Source organism: Ambystoma mexicanum, chromosome 4q, assembly GCF_040938575.1.
Source record: "Ambystoma mexicanum isolate Mex_15411 chromosome 4q, UKY_AmexF1_1, whole genome shotgun sequence".
Taxonomy (NCBI): domain Eukaryota; kingdom Metazoa; phylum Chordata; class Amphibia; order Caudata; family Ambystomatidae; genus Ambystoma; species Ambystoma mexicanum.
The window spans coordinates 1121154377-1121175226 of NC_090928.1; the positions used below are offsets into that span (position 1 = coordinate 1121154377).

Consider the following 20850-nt stretch of genomic DNA (forward strand, 5'->3'; position numbering starts at 1 on the left):
TCCAAGGCCTCTGCAGCTACTGCAGGGCCCTCCAGTGAGGAGCATAAGGCACTATGTTACGCTCCCACGTGCCTGCATGCCACCCTTGTTCAACATCCTCTCTGGTTTTTCTGCCTGTGGCAGCAAGGTAGGGAAGCCGGGTGGCCAGTCCTCTCCCACGATGGTGCTGCTTCACTAGTGCAGGCCACCTCTCCGGTCCCTCTTTCTGGAAACTGGCAAGCAGCTTTTAGAACCAAAGCCAAACTGAATTTCTCCAAAAAATGAATAATCCCTTTTCCAGTACATACACCAGTCATTGCTACCATTTTGGATCGGAAGACTGTTGGAGTTTATTTAGGCACATGAAATGTAGTGCAATCTTTATTTTGTTGGCCCCTTAAACTTAAAATAGTTAAAGTGATCGTCATTACATTTTGCATGTTTAAGGGTGTACTTTGAAGTTCTCATTTGTGAAGTGTGAAGGCATCATGAAGCAGGACAACTGATTCAAAGTTCAATCAAAAATGGTTTATTAACTTAAATGTCAGGATATTTGAAGGCCTAACTTGCCCTATGCTAAGGTAGGATTTCCCTACCTAAGGTAACTAAGGATAGTCGGAGTCAGAAAGTTCCACTTTTCTGTGTTCAAAACCTATACTTTCCCTCGCAACTAACACTAAATAACATGAAGGGATGTCAACATCAAAAGAAATAGTGTTTCAAATAAAGTTCTGAGCTTCTTCCATCTCTGGGCTTCCTTTCCAGCTCCCCTTCCCCAAGTTCAAGTCAGTTCCACAAAGTCTCGGGGTTCCCTTCCCCAAGTTCAAGACAACACAGTTCAAAAGAAATCTCAGGGTTCCCTTCCCCAAGAAGAGATCACAGTTCCAAAATGAGATCTCATGGCTCCTTTCCCCAAGAAAACAGCAGTAAAAAAAATTGGTCTCAGAATTCTCCTTCCCCAAGACATCATCTTGCTCTGCTTGCCAACTTGTACTTAAGGTCAGTCTCTTAATATTCAAAACCAGTTCCAGGCGAACGTTATACTCCTTCTAGTTTTTGATAGTTCATGCAGATTGCTTTCTTCTGCTCCACTTCAGCAATCTCTTTCAGACACTTGTAATTGCTTTCTGTATATTTCTTTGGCTTCCACAGATAGGGTATACTCGGTCTAGGCGCAGTTGTCAACCACACGGTCCACCCATTACTGGTCACGCAACCATTCACCCTAGGCTTGCATGCCCACACAGTTTCTTTTGTAGCTGCACCTGTGGTCTGGTTCACACACACGTGGCTCTCTCTTTTCCAGCCTTTTTGCTTTGCCACAACGTGTTTCAATCTTTGCTAGTCTCTTGACTTTGCCACCATGAGATTTGCTACACGGTTCATTTTCTGGTGGTCTTTTCCCTTCATATATTTTAAACAAAAGATAGAAAGCTTGTATCAACAGTTACAAACATTAAACTACAACTGTTAATTTTAAGATATGAAAATATTACTTTATTTAAACACAATTAATAAAAACACTGTATATAAAATTACAATAAAAAATAAAAAACTGTGACAAGCAATGCCTTCTGAGAATGGCAAGGATCTAAATCAACCTTTATGATTTTATCTATAGATAATCTATACTATATCTCTCAGTCGAAATTGTCATTTTCTTAATCACTCTGGAATTTCAATGGATCAGCCATATACCATTGTTATACTCTCTGAGTTTAAAATATATTCTATCACCCATTATAAGATAGAGCTGCCACCACTGGTGGTTTAGATGGGATTCCCTCTAAAATGTAGGGTCTTTTCCCTTCACCACATTGCTCTCACACTCCTTGGCGATGTTCTATCCTTGCTTTACATTGCATTTCATCAGATTCATTCTTAACTTGCAATATGTGGTATGCGTTCTTCACACCAGCTTGTCATTTGCACATTGTTTTTTTAAAAGCTTTCATATGCTCATCAAAAGCTGTAATTCAGTTCTGGATTCAATAGTTTCCAGTTCTTATTTGCTCACACTTTGTAGTAATCGTCAAAACCCAAGTTTTACTTCTCGCTTATTCGGCATTCCTTGTTGCCGTGTAACAGCCCCAGGTGTGCCCCGTTTCAAGCGATCCCTTTTTCCTCCCCAGTCTCCGCCGTCCCCTCCGGGCGGCTGTCACCTTCTGCTTTGCTCCGCATACACATCCTCGTTGGACGGTGAGCCCCGCTCACAGTTCGCTTCTCTCTCTCGCTGGGTTGCTGACAGCTCCACATGCGTCCTGCATACGCTACCGGTGACTTAAAACGATAGGATTTCTTCTCCGGCCCGCAGCTCCTGATGCAGGCACCAACCAGTGAGGCTCCCAATACTGTGGCCTTCGCATGGGCCTTCCTGGCACCAGCGCCACAGTTCCTTCCAGTTCTCACCGGCCTCCTGGTTTCCCAACAGGACCACCCTCTGCTGCCTCGTACTCAGCAGGATTTCTACCTCCGGAGGCCTCCCTGCTGGTCTCCTCATGATCTCTGTGGCAGGTTACAGGTGTGAGTTGACCACAATTAGTGATGCACTCTGGACATGCCTGACCCTTACAACCAGTCTGTAGGCCTCATCCTCGTGTCAGCACTAGTGTGGTGAAAGGATCTGATGTGCATTACTCCTAATCGCCTCTTCCTCGTCTCAGTACAATAGTGAAAGGAACAAGACGAAATGAGGGGAAAGGGTTTACAACGGCCTATAAAAGCAGGGGGAGGGGGAGGTTGGTCCTTATTTGGAAAATGGGCACACCCTGACGCACCTGTGGATATCCTCTCCCCAATAACCCTTCACCCAGGTGATGCTCCCTCGCATCTCCACCCCCAGGGTTAGAATCCAAAAGTGATGGCCTTTTCCTAGCCAATTGAGAAGAGGATCCATGGGGCGTAGGTGTTAGGATACTCTCAGGTTTCCCACAGAAGGTGATCTCTTACTTTTTGTAAATGTTTCATGCAGTGAACATGTCTGTGCTAGATAGAACAGACAATGGCCCTCATTCCGAGATAGGAGGTAAGTTCCGTCCATTACCGGCATGGCGCAAATAGCGTGTCCGAGCTGGCAATAGACCGCTAAAAGCGCACTATTACGAGTTTGCGGGCACGAGCTTTGCGCCATGCCGGTAAAGACCCTAGCGGCATGCCGCAAAAACAGCAGGAAAACCCTCTACCGGCATGACCCGCACCGTAACGAACACTACTGCCTTATAGCAACGCGGCATTAGCGGTGACCGTAAATAGCAGTCACTGTTATTTACAGTCACCGTTAAAATGCGGAAACGGAAAAAGCGTCATTGCGCAGGATCTGGAAGGAGCACGGCGGCCATCTTTAAAAACACAATCCATTGCCATCCTCACCAGACAGGACCCCTGGCACACTTTCGACATACCGGGAAGATACCAAAATCAAGGAGGAATGCCCAAAGCGCCAAAAAAGGGAGCTGCCCGCCTCCGAAAGGAGCGGTTCAGCCCTGACGAACTCCAAATGCTGGTGGATACCCTCCACGAGCATGCTGACACTGTTTTCAGCAATGACATGCGGAGGGTAGCAGTGATAAAAAAAAAAGGAGATCCGGGCTCTAGTGGCGCAGAAGATGAGCTCCCTGGGCAAACCCCCCGCACCACAAAGAATTGCAGAAAAAGGTGGGACGACCTGCGGCTGAGGGTGCGGGGCATCCTCTCGGCTAATAGAAGCCAGGCCCTGGAGACAGGAGGAGGCCCAGGTTTGCTAATGAAATTAATGCCGTGGGAGGAAACATGTGCGGCCATGATAGGCCCCGAAGCCATCGAAGGGGTTGGAGATATGGAGTGCAAGGCAACGTCATCCGCTGATGGAGGTGAGTGTCCAAAGTCAATACTGCCAACGCCAATGTTTAGAAAGTCACTACTGCTAAGGGCTGGCCAAGGTGTCACAGCATGGTCGGCCACACACCCCCCCCTTTAAATCATGCCGAAACAATTGACACCCAGGCTAGTGCCAGGTGCGAGGCCATAACCTATATGACACATACCACACAAAGTGGTCCATTCCGTGAGGCACACAGGGCAGTCGATGCAAACAGTGTGCATGTGAGCCAGCACAGTACCCGGCCAACATGAGTGACACAGACATATGCATGCATTTACCACCCAAGCATAGAATAATGTGCCATTCTCCACCCAAATGCCGATAACCCACTAATATCTGATTGTGATATTGTAGCCATGTCCAAATGCTGGCTCTCAAATCATCACTCATGCCGTCCCTCTCTTCCACCCCCACAGGCAGCGAGCATGACAGCGAGGAGCAGGCAAGCAACTGGCCCAGCACCTCCAGGGGCCAAGGCAGGGGCCGCCATCTACCTGCGAGCAAGAGAACACCTGGAGGCACACCACCGGCTCCAGCAAGGCCCGTGGAGGGTGCACCACCCCCACCCCTACCCCACCCTGCAATGGCGGCAGACACATGCCCTAAGCCGCGCTCTGAGGAGTCGAGTGTGGCTGGGGAGATTGCAGCCACAGCCCCCCTCGATGTTGCCGACAGCCCCATATCCATATGCGGAGCGACTGAGGGGGACACATATGAAGTCGTCCACACCCCTGATTCCCAAACCAACCCCCAGGTCTCCTATAGTGACTCGGGTGAGAGTGACACACCTGAGCTTACTGGGCAAGGAGCAACACAGGGACATGCCAGTCCTGTGGCTAGTTCCCTTTCTGAAGCGTCGGAAACACGTCAGCCCGATTCACAGCAGGGCCACAACATCAGCCATTGATGCAGAGCGGGCTGAGCAGCTCACAGGCCTGATCAATGACTTCATGAAGGACAATCGGCAGGCCAAGGAGGAGTGGCGGAATGAACTGAGGGCACTGGGCCAGGTCATTACGGACAGCACCAACCGGCTCTGTGAGGTCCTTGGCCGGATAGCAGATGCTCTGGAGGCTGCACATCCTGCACAACAGCCCCAGCATGAGGACACACCTTCTGCATGCTCCTCCACCCAGACCAGCCTGCTCCGTCGGTCCCAACGTACGATGCGCCGCCAGGACATGCCACCCCCTGGCTCTGGGAGCACACAGTGACAATGCTGTCATCCACATGTGGCCTATGTGGTCCTTATGGGACTAGTGTGGGGTTGTTGTGGTGGGAGGGGGAGGGGGGGTGAGGGTGTGTTTGGGAGTTGTGGTGGGAGGGGGGTGAGGGTGTGTTTGGGAGTTGTAGGGGGAGGGGGGGTGAGGGTGTGTTTGGGAGTTGTGGTGGGAGGGGGTGGGGGGTGAGGGTGTGTATGGGAGTTGTGGTGGGAGGGGGGAGGGAGGGGGAGGGGAAAGGGTGGTGGAGGGTTTGTTTCTCACATTTAAACCTTCAATTTTAATACACTGGTTGTTCATCTAAAAAAAACAGAGTGGACATTCATCATTGCGCATGTGTCATTTAATATTGCACAGTGCATAGTGTACATGTATCCCCACGCCCAGTGCCCGATGTCCTGACATCCTCACACCCTCTGCTGACTTGTGTGTCAGAAATATTGTCCAATCAATGCTTGCCGCACGGCACGTCCCTCCTGTGCATCGGCACTGTGATGCTGTCCTGCCCCTTCTTCCTCTTCTCCTTCATCATCATCAGGTGGTAGCAGTTCCATGTCAGGGGGCAGGGGCACGTTCCGACGGATGCACATATTGCGCAGCATTACACATGCCATGGTGATCTTGAACACCTTGTCATGGCTGTAGATGAGTGCCCCACCCGACCGGCTGAGGCAACGAAATCGTGCTTTCAACAGGCCAAAGGTCTGCTCAATCACCACACGTGTACGGGTATGGGAACAATTGTAGTCCTCCTCATGTCTGTTCTGTGGGTTTCGGACAGGGGTCATGAGCCACGGCTTCAAGGGATAGCCACCATCACCTGCATGAGAGGGGAATGAAGGTAAGTGTGTGTACATTCATGGCGGACAACTGAACTAGTCTTACATGGCAGCAGGTGATTTCTGCCCATACGCACATGTCCCTGGATGCATTGACCCCATTTCTGGCCCCGCTATGTGTCCTGTGCAATGGAATGATGGAGGGGGTAGCATCTTCAAGATGGTTTATGGTGTGCACTCACATCTTGTTGCACGTGCATCATATATGCATGCAGCAGTCTTGGGGTAAAATCATTGATGTGCTGTGTTCTGTGAGATTTGGTAGTAGGGAGTGTTGGCTGTAGTGAGTAGCATATTCGTCATTCAGCACTGATCAGTACCATGGTGATTTGCAGCACTCCTTTGGGTGTGCGGAACCAGTGACAAGCTGTGGTATCCCTGTTAGGCTCACTTCAATGCACTCCCAGGGATAACTGTCCTGTGTAGTGATATGCTGGAGGCAGCGACATAGTACATATGCAGTGCATAGTGCAGGAAGCCCTTACGGTGTGTGAGGGCCGCCGATGAGTGGTGCATGTGTCGTTGAATGCGGCCTGGTTACCTGTTAGTCATGTAGTGTTAGGTGTCGGCCTTACTTCATCACTGTGGGATTTGGTAGTCATGTGCCGTTTCACTTGCTTTGGAGCACAGTGTTCGGTGAGATGCACATCGTGCACTGGCTTCAACATTTCCACCCAGGTGAAGTATGCATCTCCCCCCCCCCCCTTCCCACTCAGGTGGAGTATGCATCTCCCCTTCCTTCCCACCCAGGTGGAGTATGCATCTCCCCCCCCCTTCCCACCCAGGTGGAGTATGCAGGCACCCACCTCACAACCCCGATGCACTGCCATGGCCCAGTCACTCACCATATAGCGGGGTAGCGTGGAGTTCCGCAGGACCAAAGAGTCATGAGTTGATCCTGGATATCAGGCACAGCAATGTGTGATGATCTTGCTGGCATTACATACCATCTGCACGTTGGAGTGGTATTGCTTGCGGTTGCGATACGCCACCTCCATGTCATGCGGGACCACCAACTCCACATGGGTGCAGTCGAGTGCACCTATACAATTGGGCATGCCTGCCAGTGCATGGAAGGTAACATTTTTATCGAATATCTCCTGGGGAGTCTGTGGTAGGGATATGTAGTCCCTTGTGTGCTTGAGGAGGGCATCCAGCAATTGGGTCAGTATCCAGGAAAATAAGGGTTGTGATATGCCATGCATGTGCCCCACTGTGTGCTGGTAGGTGCCTGTGGCAAGGAAGTGGAGCACAGACACTATCTTCAGTAGAAGCGGGATGGCGGTGCATATTTCTATGAGGCTCACTATGTCATCGTGTATCAGGTCCAATATGGTGGTGATGGTGTCACGGTCAAGCCGGTACAGGGTGTGGATCTGCTCTGGTGTTAGGTTGAAGGGGGTGGCTCTGATGCAAGGGATTGGGGGCTGCCGGCGTGGTAACGGTGGCTGCACTGGTGGGGCATGCTGGGCCTGTCTCACCCTCCTTCTCCTCCTGTGTATCCTCTGTGGTGGGGGCTGTGGTTGTTGTTGTTGTTGTTGTTGCTGCCTTGCAAGCAGGGCCTCCAGCTCCAGTAGTGCTACTACTATTGGTATCATCTTGGTGTGGGAGGGTGTGTGGTGTGTGGGTGTGCTCCTTTTGTGCTGTGCCAGACTCCATTGCCTCCACCTGTGCTGATTGTGTGCACCTGTGGCTCTTGGAAACACTGCTCAGGGTTCTTAACACCTTCTCGGAGATGCCGGTATTTACTCCATGCCGGTAAGGTACTTTTCGGCCTTCAGTAGGCCGTTATTTGCATGTCCGCATGGCTTGTGATCAGCTCCGGTTTACGGCAGGCCTGTAATGCCGGCATGTTGTGTAGCGCGCACGCGCGCCGGGACCGCTATTTACGGCATCGTAAAGTACGATGCCGTAAATATCGGTCTGGTTGGTCAGAATAGCCCGTAGCGGTAAGCGATGCCGGTAATCCTTTACCGGCATCGTTTTTACCTTGCCTCCAACCTCGGAATGACCCCCAATATGTACATTTATGTTGTAGCAGTACATATGTCTACATGTCTATTTCACCAGATTGTCCAAATATTTACTAACTTTTCGTAACACAATCTGCCTCGCCCTCGTCCTGTTGTCTTCTGCATTTGTCCGTACTCGCACCTTCTAATGACTGTGCCCTGTGTCTCTTTGTTAATTCCTAGCTTTTCTGTGTGACGATTGTGCACTGTCTTTCCAACAGGTGGACGCCATAGAATACTACAGCAATATGAGCAATAAGCTACAGCAGGAGTACTTGGAAGAGACGCAAACGGTGCACAATAAACTACTGGGAATGGCTTTTGTAACGTTTGCAGAGAAATCTAAGACCATCATGTGAGTTGTTCACTAAATGCTCCTTCTGGTTTGTATTCGATATGGAGCACAAGGGTTTATGCATGGTGATGTGTATTACAATCACATATGGACCAAAATAGTATTTTACAATTGAACCAATCTGACTACTGGGAAGTACTGGTAGTCATCCTTCAGGAATAGGTAGATACTTTACAATGGTGGATCACTGGGTGCCAATTTGCTTATGTTATTGGATCCCTTGGTGGCTTTTGACATAGATAACATTGAGGTGCCTCTTCCCATCATGTTCACGCATCTATTCTTGATTTTATATAACATACTTAGTTGTAATAGCCATCTCGTTAACATGTGGGGTGGAAGTTGGGAAATCTTTTATGACACTGTACGAAAGTTCATTTTCCAGGTTTTGACAGAGGGTGGCAGATGGAGAGGTAGAGCGAGAAAGGAAGAGGTAGCAAAATGGCTAAGAGGCATTCACGGGTAATCCCCAGGGCTGAGTTCTAGTCCCTGGGAGGCAGGAGGCAGACACAAGACAAGAGGAGGCAATGCAGAAGCCGAGGTTGTTCAATCCCAGCCTTGCACTCTTAGCCTGGCGCCAGAGGGTGCAAGATTACAAACTGTGTGGATCAGGGAAGAGAAACGATGATGAACTAGGTTTTGATACATAGGGTAATGGATAACATCAGCAATATGGTGTGACATCTTCAGTACAACGGTCGATAAGCAGATAGAAATGTGAGAGGTTCTTGGTGTCTTCTCGATAGTTTATCTAATGCAATCTGAAAGAGTGATGTGTAGGAAAAGCCTAAAAGTGTCATGATGCCCGCTCCCGGGGAGCCGGTTCAAGCCCTGCGTCCCCGAAAGCGGACATCCAGTCCCCAAGGAAGGACCCAGCAACCCCATATAGGGGCCCTTTGGACAGTGTCCTGGCGCCTATGGCGCCAGGCTCATAAAAGACATCAGTCCTGGCGCCATAGGCGCCAGGCTCATTATGGAAGTGCTTGGGTGCACTTACTTGATGCAGACCATGCTGCAGGATCCCGGCCTCCTTGAGGCCTGAAAGGAACTACTTTACCTGTGGGACTAATTTACCATCTGGGCGTGGTCGGGGAAGGATACATACCTGATTGGAGGAAGGATACATACCTGGAACTTCTTCCAAGGCTATTTAAACCCCACCCGAACAGCCACACGTGCTTCGCGTTGTTCTGCATCTAGCAGCTGGACGCTCACCGTGTCTGCTCCTGCATCCTGATTTCTGCCACGCCTGCCAGCATCCTGGATCACCTGCAAAGGAAGAGAAGAAGAGAACAGAAGAAGGAAAAGTCCTTACCTGCTAAATCCGCATCCCGGAGACATCTCGCCGACAATCCTGAAAAGGAAGACTTTTATTTAAAAGCTCATCGCGTCGATCGCTGCAGCGCCGCATTCCACTCACCTTTACAGGGCGCCTCCATGTTCAGCAGCGATCACCCGGATTCGCAGTCACGCCCCAGCGCCTAGGGAGAAAAAGATCAGAACAAAATGTGAGAGAGAGAAGGGAATAAGGAAAGCTAAATCTCCATGTTAAGACTTACCTGTTGATTCATTCCCTCTTCTATTCGGGTCCGCGCCGCATCCTGGCATTTCCGGCCCCCGCCCCTAAGGGGAAAAAGAGACATCAGCGTTAATGAGCGAATGAAAAGACATTACCAAAAAACGCTCATTAAAGACTTACCTGATTTCTACAAGGATTTCACCTCTCATCTCGGGTCAGTGCCTGTTCCCCGGCATTCCGTACCCCGGCCCCTATGGGGAAAAAGACACTAGCATTAGTACATTAATGCATGGACACAAGGGGAACCTCTTATCAAAAAACTTACCTGGAAGCCAAGCAAGTTTGGTTCTCACCAATCCGAAAATCCAGTGAAGTAACTGGATACCAACGCGCCCCTGCATCAGAAGCAGGATGGAGAGCTTGTCCTTCCAGACCCGAAGAAGGATACTTCTGCGAGCCAGACAAGCCAGATTTGGGGGCCCGGTCCAGTCCGTCTTCCGAACCCTGCGCATCACCTTAGAAGAGGTCACAGCAGCGCGAACCAGGCCAGCACCTCCGTGGGAGTCAGGTGAGCGTTACAGAACGCGAAGCCTTCCTACAAATTCCCACCCAGGCGCTATGGAAAGTTCTGAGACTGATCAGTTGGCCCAATTACTGGGGGAATTACGGGCCGAAGTACATGCCGCTCGTCAAGAGACTAATGCCCTCAGGAGGGAATTAATAATATCAAAGGAAAGAACTGATGACCTGGCCAGACAGCTTTTGCAAGGTCAAGCTGGGCAAACTCCTCTACCCGGTTCCGGAGGGAACCCCGCTCCTGTGGTTTCCAGTAACCCTGTGCAGATTAATCTACCTGGAAACATGCCGCTGGCCCCACCCGAACGCTTTGCTGGGGACCCCAAACGATTCGCCGTATTCATGAATCAGTGTCGTTTGCACTTCTTATGCAGATCTGGGGCCTTCCCTAATGATCAGACCAAGGTAGCCTTTGTATTGTCATATCTCAGCGGCTGCGCTGCCGATTGGTCAGTTCCACTGGTTACTCAAGATGACCCGATTCTCTGTGATTTTCAAAGGTTTCAAGCAAGCATGGTAAGGTTATTTGCTCGACACTCTCAGGGGCAGGCTCTGGATGACGAACTTCTATCCCTGCGACAGGGCAATCAGGACCTCCTATCCTATATTGCAACCTTTAATAGACTAATTGTGGAAACGGGATGGCCAGAGGATAAAAGAGTCACGTTGTTTTATCGAGGCCTACGCGGAGAACTTGAAGATGTCTTGGCCCAAGTTGTAAATCCGCCCCAAGAATGCACAGAGTATATAGACTTAGTGGTCCAATTGGATCACAGACTTCAAAACAGAAAAGCAGATTGGTCCAGGTTTGAGACCCGGGTGTTGGTCAAGACCCATGCTAATCCCAAGGGAGTTGATGTCTCTGAGCCTACGCAAATTGGAGGGGTTAAAGGACCTTTAACTGAAAAGGAACGTGAAAGGAGGCGGCAGTTAAAATTATGTCTTTATTGTGGGAATTCTGGACACTTTCTACGAGATTGCCCGGCAAAACCGCCCCGAAAGGCGGTAGGAGCCGCTGATAAAAACCATGAAGACTCTGTTTCGGGAAACGACTCCGCCCGACAAGTGTAGGGGTCCGCTTGCCAAGCTTGAAAACTAACTCTCAGACCTCGCATTTCATTGTGCCAATGGTTCTCGTAGATCCAGAACAGCCTAAGCGGTTGCATGCAATAAAGGCATACATCGATAGTGGGGCTATTGGAAACTATGTGGATCGTGAATTGGTCTCTAGGATTAACCTCCCTCTCCGTCCTAAAACCAGCAAAGATGTCATCACCACAGTCGATGGAACTGAAATTGCCTCTGGACCGGTAACACATTCCACTACTGAGGTGACTCTTATTGGTCCCGACGGCCATCGGGAGGGTGTTGTGTTTGATGTAATCAAGGCTCTACAGTTTCAGGTTATTCTTGGAATCCCTTGGTTAGAGACACATAATCCTCGAATTGATTGGCGAGCTAAGAGAATAACCTTCCCGGATTGTACACAAACCTGCTACCCAGAAAACCTGAAGATTAATCTAGCATCTGTAACCTCTGCCTCCATGCAACTACCTCTGGAATACCAAGACTTTCAGGACGTCTTCCAAAAGGAGCAGGGCCAACACGTTACCTCCTCACAGATCGTACGATTGCCAAATCGATCTGGTGCCCGGTGCACAACCCCCTTGTAGCAGGATTTATGCCCTTACCGAACCTGAGAATCTGCATTTGAGACAATATTTGGATCAATACCTAGCTAATGGTTTTATTCGCCCGTCAAAGTCCCCGGCATCCTCGGCTTTGTTCTTCGTGCCCAAAAAAGAAGGCGATCTTAGGACTTGTATCGATTACCGCGCATTGAACCAGATAACGGTTAAAAACCGTTATCCTCTGCCTCTGATCCCTGAACTCCTTGACCAGGTGAAGGACCCTTGCATATACACCAAGTTAGATCTACGGGGGGCTTATCATTTGGTACGAGTTAAAGAAGGCGACGAATGGAAAACTGCCTTCCGTACTAAATATGGATTATTCGAGTACCAGGTGATGCCTTTCGGATTGTAACGCGCCGGCTGCCTTCCAATACTTCATGAATGATGTCCTTCGGGAACTCATCGATGTTTGTGTTGTCGTATATATCGATGACATTCTGGTGTACTCCTCTTCGGAATCTGATCACAGAAAACACGTCAGGGCAGTACTTGAAAAACTTCGCCAACACAAACTATTTTCTAAATTGGAGAAATGTGTTTTCCATACCACAGAAGTCGAGTTTCTAGGTTTCATCCTGACACCCAAAGGAGTCCGAATGGACTCAAGAAAAGTGGATGCCATCCTCAAATGGCCATCACCAAGCTCAGTAAAAGGGGTTCAAAGCATGCTCGGCTTTGCCAATTTCTATCGCAGGTTTATCCCGGAATTTTCACGCGTGGTACAACCCATTACTGCACTCTTGAGGAAAAATAAACGTTTTGAATGGTCTGAAGAAGCCGAGCAGGCCTTTCAGGATTTAAAAGCTAAGTTTACCTCTGCACCTATATTGAAACACCCGCGTCCAGATCTCCCTTATGTCGTCGAGACTGACGCAGCCAGCCTAGCCATGGGAGCTGTCCTGTCCCAAAGATATCCCGAAACCAACCAACTGCATCCCGTAGCATTTTGGTCCAGAAAATTCTCAGCACCCGAGGTTAATTATGCAATCACGGACAAAGAACTGTTAGCCATTAAGTCCGCTTTTAAAGCCTGGCGGCATTATCTGCTTGGCGCTCGACGTACCATCACAGTGATCACTGATCACCGGAATGTACAGTATTTGAAAACCGCCAAGGCTCAGTCATCACGGCAGCTCAGATGGGCTTTGTTTTTCGCTGAATATGATTTTGTGAATACCTATCGACCTGGCTGCAAGAATGGCAAAGCAGACGCCTTATCCCGAATTGGAATGGGAGAATCTGATACAAACTCAGAACCAGTACCAATAATTCCCGAACAGAGGATTCTAGGCATGACTTCGTTACAGATACTTGAAGACATTCAAGCCAGAGTGAAACAACTCCTGGACCCTACAACCTTACAGGATTGGATACAAAAGGGATCAGACTTTACCATAGATAATGGTTTACCTTATTTCCAAGGACGCTTATTCCTACCACTTAAGGAATTACACAAACTAGTTATTTTCGGTTATCATGATGCATTAATAGAGGGACACCCCGGTATTGCCAAGACAGAGGAAAAGGTGAAACGACAATTTTGGTGGCCCTCTTGGCGAAAAGATGTTAAATCTTTTGTGATGTCCTGTGGTGTTTGCGCCCAAAATAAAAGTCAAAAGAAAAGACCAGCCGGTCTCCTTCAATCTCTAGACATACCGCCAGCACCCTGGCATACCCTATCAATGGATTTTATTACGGACCTGCCTCCTTGTTCGGGGTACAATACCATTCTGGTAATTGTGGATTTGTTTTCCAAAATGGCCCACTTTATTCCTTTGAAAGGTTTACCTTCAGCTTCTGTCCTAGCCAAAGAATTCCTCGAAAATATTGTTCGGCTACATGGATTCCCATCTATACTAATCTCTGACCGGGGAAGCCAATTCATTTCCCACTTCTGGCGCAAATGTTGTCAAATGGCGCAGATCGACGTAAGATTATCGACCAGTCACCACCCTCAGACCGATGGTCAGACCGAGAGGACAAATCAGACCCTTGAGCAATACTTACGGTGTATGTTACAGCAATCTGAAAGCAACTGGAAAGACATTCTTTGGATAGCCGAATACGCATATAATAATTCGGTACACTCTGGAACTGGCCACAGTCCTTTTTATACTTTGTTTGGGCATCACCCTCGAACCTCAAACCTTGACTCACCTCAGAACCTCGGAATGCCTGCAGTAGAACATCTGCATTCTACATTTACCCAAGCCTTCAAAGAGGCAACTACGCATTTACAAAAAGCCAAGAGAAAATACAAGGAGAATGCTGATCTACATCGGAGTGAACCACCTCCGTATCAGATTGGGGATCAAGTGTGGTTAGCTACCAGACATTTACCACTCAAAGGGCCTCGAACTTTTAACCCAAAATATCTGGGACCTTATTCTATTACGGCAATAATTAACCCAGTGGCTGTTAAACTTGATTTACCAGCTAGAATGCGAATTCACCCTGTTTTTCATGTGTCACTTCTGAAACCAGTGGTACCCGGAACCCGACTACTCAAACCTCCAGAACCTATTCTAATAGATGGGGAGCCCAAACTCGAAGTGAAGAACATTTTAGACTCAAAAATGTTTAGGTCAAAACTGTTCTACCTAATTGATTGGAAGGGGTACGGACCTCAGGAGAGGTCGTGGGAACCCAGCGACCATGTGCATGCACCTCGATTAGTCTGGAAATTCCACCGACTCTTCCCAGACAAACCAAAACCCCCGGCGGGAACAACCTTGGGAGGGGCCTTGGGGGGGAGTGCTGTCATGATGCCCGCTCCGGGGGAGCCGGTTCAAGCCCTGCGTCCCCGAAAGCGGACATCCAGTCCCCAAGGAAGGACCCAGCAACCCCATATAGAGGCCCTTTGGACAGTGTCTTGGCGCCTATGGCGCCAGGCTCATAAAAGACATCAGTCCTGGCGCCATAGGCGCCAGGCTCATTATGGAAGTGCTTGGGTGCACTTACTTGATGCAGACCATGCTGCAGGATCCCGGCCTCCTTGAGGCCTGAAAGGAACCACTTTACCTGTGGGACTAATTTACCATCCAGGCGTGGTCGGGGAAGGATACATACCTGATTGGAGGAAGGATACATACCTGGAACTTCTTCCAAGGCTATTTAAACCCCACCCGAACAGCCACACGTGCTTCGTGTTGTTCTGCATCTAGCAGCTGGACGCTCACCGTGTCTGCTCCTGCATCCTGACTTCTGCCACACCTGCCAGCATCCTGGATCACCTGCAAAGGAAGAGAAGAAGAGAACAGAAGAAGGAAAAGTCCTTACCTGCTAAATCCGCATCCCGGAGACATCTCGCCGACAATCCTGAAAAGGAAGACTTTTATTTAAAAGCTCATCGCGTCGATCGCTGCAGCGCTGCATTCCACTCACCTTTACAGGGCGCCTCCATGTTCAGCAGCGATCATCCGGATTCGCAGTCACGCCCCAGCGCCTAGGGAGAAAAAGACCAGAACAAAAGGTGAGAGAGAGAAGGGAATAAGGAAAGCTAAATCTCCATGTTAAGACTTACCTGTTGATTCATTCCCTCTTCATTTCGGGTCCGCGCCGCATCCTGGCCTTTCCGGACCCCGGCCCCTAAGGGGAAAAAGAGACATCAGCGTTAATGAGCGAATGAAAAGACATTACCAAAAAATGCTCATTAAAGACTTACCTGATTTCTACAAGGATTTCACCTCTCATCTCGGGTCGGTGCCTGTTCCCCGGCATTCCGTACCCCGGCCCCTATGGGGAAAAAGACACTAGCATTAGTACATTAATGCATGGACACAAGGGGAACCTCTTATCAAAAAACTTACCTGGAAGCCAAGCAAGTTTGGTTCTCACCAATCCGAAAATCCAGTGAAGTAACTGGATACCAACGCGCCCCTGCATCAGAAGCAGGATGGAGAGCTCGTCCTTCCAGACCCTAAGAAGGATACTTCTGCGAGCCAGACAAGCCAGATTTGGGGGCCCGGTCCAGTCCGTCTTCCGAACCCTGCGCATCACCTTAGAAGAGGTCACAGCAGAGCGAACCAGGCCAGCGCCTCCGTGGGAGTCAGGTGAGCGTTACAAAAAGGCTGCCTAAGAGTGTTATCAGAGAAGCTGTAATCAGCCTGGATTCATACGGACCTAGTGGTAACAGTAGTCATTAGGGCCTGGGAGGTCGGATCATCTTGTGACAGTAGGTGTACAATTACGCCAGTCGGGGTGTAGAATATTTTATGTATTTAATTAGTTGGCTCACGCAGGTGTGGAATGGCAATCGCCCATCTCCATTTATACAATTCCACCCCACAGTTCTGGGCAAGGAACATAGGTAATCGGGAATTGAAATATATTAAAAAAAATAATGTAACTTCAATCATCTTGGTCTCCAGCTTAAAACCATGGAGATCAATACAAGGCTATGTATAGCAAATCAAATATTTGTGTTTCAAAACCCGAATTACCTATCTGAATCTCACTATTGTCAGCCCATACAAGCATTTACCCTTGCTTCAAACAGTCTTCTTCTAAATATATTGTATTCTAAATGATACTAGACATTCTCAACTACTTTCTTCTACATTAATGTCCATAGACAACTTATTTTAACTAAATGTTATTAGTTGATGATAAGGCACGTGTGTTTAAAACATTTGATTCTATCCAGTATCAAGGCAAGTATGGTATCAGAGAAAATGATTTGAACCATTTTTTGCCGAATGCATTTACTATCAACCAACTTCCCTGGGCAGATGTGAGGTATTGAATGTATTAGCTGTGTATAGGCCACTTAACTATAGACAATGGCCAGCTTACATTGGTTCCTGCTGGTTTAAATTCAAAATTGCTCTCAGTGATTTATGTACACTGTTGTGAAACCACACGTGTACTGTGTTCTCAAAATACCTGTGTGCAGTTTTCTGTGATATATGTGCAACTTTCCCTAAACATGAGTGTTACTTGCAGTCTGTGTGTGAGAGTGTGTTGTGTGAATAGAGCTATATATGCAGCTTTTATTTATTTTTTGTAAATATTTTTATTGGTTTTGGTATTCCGATAATCATAACATACAGCATTAACTTTCCCCCCAACTCCCCTTCCTCCTCCCATTTTTCCCCTCGGTGGCGTTTGTGGGTCCATATCTTGTTGTACTGTGACAGGTTATAAAATGTCTAAGATTCTGAGGTTGTGAGGGCAGCATTGGAGCATATAGCCACTTTGTAGGTATGTGAGGACATAGCCCCATTCCATCTTGAAGATTCCTGGGGTGCTTTGGATTTTGCTTGTCAACCATTCTATGGAGATGAATTGCCACACTTTCTGGAGCCAGTCTAGTCTTGTGGGTGGTTTCTTTCGTTTCCAGTGCTGGCCTATCGTCAGCCAGGCTGCTATGATCAGTGTCATTATACCCCTTTGTTGCGTCTACGTGTAGGTTCTTTGGTTTGGCTCCCACAATCCTGCCAGCCAAATTCTGTCTCCCATCCCCCAGCCCCTGGTAACATGTGATTTACTAGTTCTTTTATCTCTTCCCAGAAGGTTGAGATGGCTGGACAGCTCCACCATATGTGTTTGCAGTCTCCCGTAGCTGTGCATCCTCGCCAACAGGTCCTATCGGTAGTCGGGTACATGGCGTAAAGTCTCTCCGGGGTGTAGTGCCACTGCAGGAGAATTGTTTGCCACATTTCCCTCAGCTGTATGGAGCGTGTCAGTTTCGGGACGGTTGTTCTATACCTCTTGCCACGATTCCCAGGTTATCTGTTCTCCCAGCATTTTCTCCCGTTCTTTACATTCAGAAGCTTCTAAAGGTTTGACATCAGTTTATGTGAGCCTGTGTCCGCTTATCAGAATTGTCAATAATGCTATCTGGCTTGTCAGTAATGTCCTCCTCTTCTCTTAGGAATTGGAGTTCACCGGGTGCCCCTTCCTCCTCACCTGATGTCGTTGAAGAGTAGTCCAGCTTCTTTCGTCGAGATCGCCGGGCTTCTGGTTTCTTTTTTTTTTTTTTGAGCAGATGAGGTCTGCCTCGAAAGGAAGCCACTGTGATTCCAGTCCTGGGAATCCCTGGTGGCTTCTCTCCGCAACAGCCGGAAAGTTGCAGGGGAAAAAGCCACTGGCATAAAAAAAACAGGATCTTCACAGGATGGAACAATCGGCTGGTCTTGAATAGTACTTGAAAGCACAAATCCGGAAGTGTAACTGCAGGCTAGGAAAAAGGTTGTTCTCTAAGGAGCGCCAAAAAGGAGCTGTAGGAATAACTAAAATGAGTACCAGGAAACACAAAAAAGGAAGAACAGGAATGATAGAAATCTCAAAAATAACGGGAAAACTAACAAACACACGAACAGAAAAGGGAAACAGAGAATGAGAGAGAGAGAGAGAGTGTGATACCTAGAAAGCACTGGAGCGAGCAGAGGAGAGGAGCGAGAGCGAGAGCACAACTGGAGGAAGATAACAAGGTAAATAGAGGAGCGGGCGGACCACCGCCAAGGGAAATGATCCGGAGCGCAGGCAACGAGGAGAAACCAAGAAGTTGCAATGCGCCGATCCGCCGGGTGAAGAGCAGTAATATACACTCGGCGGCGGCCATGTTGGAATAAACTAGACTGCAACTCACATTGTGGAAACAACGTAGTGGAACATTCTAATGGCGGCCGAACTTCCACCTATTCCACACACGCCAGTTTCCCCGGGTTGTGACACCGCTGTCATAAACTTCTCGAATGGGGTCAACTCTCTTGATGTTGCTTCTCTATTAGCCGGGGATGAGAGCCAGTGCTTTAATTGTATATGCTGATATTCCTCTGTGGGTGTCACCCTGACCTCCTGTATACACTCCCCAAAAGTTTGAATGGTCTGCTCCTTGTACATGTCTCTTATTTTTGTGCATCCGGCTTGTATCCACATCTATCCGGCTTGTATCATCTGTTCCGGGTTGGAACTCCGGATTCCCGAACATTGGGGTAAACGGTGATGGGTGTGTCGTGAGAGCACTTTTCCTGATTGCTGAGTCCCATGCTCCCATTCCAGCCCCCACCACTTCGCTGATTTTTGTGTTTGGATGCCTGTATCTCCTGTGCAACCATAACATGTTTGATAGGGTGGATCCTGCCACTGCTTCATCCTGGTATGCCCAGATATGTTGATGGGAGTGTTCCACCCAGTCTTTGATCTTTGATGACCCGTAGTTGAGCTGCTTCGTAGTATTTCCTAAAGTGGGGGAGGGAGAGTCCGCCTTCTCTATTGGGGGCTGTCAGGTTCGCCATTGATATTCTTGGTAGTTTATGACGCCATATGAAGGTGGAAACCATTTTGTTGAGTGTTTTGAAGAATGCTCTCTGCATTTTTATTGGGAGTGTTTGCCGAACCGACAATTTGATGACTGTCAACCTCCTCCACCATAAGATGTTGAGCAGGTTCCACTTTGTAAGGTCGGACTTCAGTTTGTCCAAGAGATTCGGGTAGTTGGCCTTATATAGGTGCTTCACCGAGGGAGTAAGCCGGATCCCTAGGTATGTGACGCTGTCTGTGGCCCTGTTCATCTGGGTTTTGCGGACCAGGTCATCCACTGTTGTTGGGTCTGTCGTGAGGTTAAGGATTTCCCACTTGTTCCTATTTATTTTCAGGCCTGATATTGCCCTGAAGGTGTGTAGTTCTTCCAGTAGTGCCGGGAGAGAGTGTTCCAGTCTCGATAGGGCCAGTAGAATGTCGTCCGCAAATGCCATCATTTTGGGTTCCTCTCCTCCCATTTCTATACCTTTTATTTGCTTTGACTCTCGTATTCTTAGCAGCAGCGGTTCCAGGAATATTTCATACAGGAGGGGGGAGAGCGGGCATCCCTGTTTAGTGCCCTTGGTCAAGGAGATTTGGGTCGAAAGGGTGCAATTTATCGCTATCCGCATTATGGGGGTCTTGTAGTTGGCCTTGATCATCCTCGAATAGGATTGGCCAAATCCCATGCGCTTCATTGTATTGAACAGTTGCCTCCATTCGACTCTGTCAAACGCTTTTTCAGCATCCAATGACACTAGGATCGCTGGGGCTTTAGTGTGTTCTAGTTTTTTAATTGGATGGATCACCCTTCATGTTTTATAAGCCGTTTGTCTCCTGGGGATGAATCCTGCCTGGTATGGGCCTATCAGCAGGGGGAGAAACTTGGTGAGTCTCTCTGCCAATATATTTGTGTATAATGTGGCGTCAATGTTGATGAGGGCGATGGGACGGTATGACCCCGGCTGGTTTGGGTCTTTTCCTGTTTTGGGGAATAGGACCAGTTTTGCTTCGTTCATGGATTGCGTTATGTTCCCTTGCGATTTGAAGCTGTTGAAGAGATTGGTCAGGCTCGGGACGAGTGGTTCTGGGAATTTTTCATAGAAGGTGTCTGTGTATCCATCCGGGCCTGCTGCCTTATTTTTCGGCAGACTTTCTATTGCCTGAATTACTTCTTCCCTTTGTATGTCACAGTCCAGTGTTTGTCTGTCTATTTCCGATATTTGGGGCAGCGTGATACTGTTCATGTATGCCGCTTTATGTCTGCGTCCGATGATTCTGATTGGTATAGTGTTTGATAGAATGTTCTCATCACAGCCCCCATTTCTTCATTGGTCGATTTCTCCTGTCCCTGTATATCTCGCAATTTCAGAATTGTGGTTTTTTGTGTCTTTTTGCGGAGCTGCCTTGCCAAATGTTTATCTGCCTTGTTGGTGCTAATGTAGTATTGCTACTTCGCTCTTAGCAGTGCTATTTCTGCCTTTTCAGACTGCAGTATCACCAGTTGGCCTTGTATGTGTTTCATAGCTGTTTTAGCCTTTCTGGTGGGGTT

The 20850-nt window shown here is 48.4% G+C and overlaps 1 protein-coding gene across 3 annotated transcripts in view; it reads left to right on the plus strand.

The window, feature by feature from the left end:
• The window catches only part of TMEM63A (transmembrane protein 63A), a 778572-nt gene that overhangs the window by 451708 nt on the left and 306014 nt on the right, over window positions 1-20850 (plus strand). For all 3 annotated transcript variants that reach the window (XM_069608694.1, XM_069608696.1, XM_069608695.1), the window contains exon 12: window positions 8131-8264. In XM_069608694.1, coding sequence (XP_069464795.1) covers window positions 8131-8264 — 134 coding nt within the window. The remainder of the gene's footprint in view (window positions 1-8130; window positions 8265-20850) is intronic.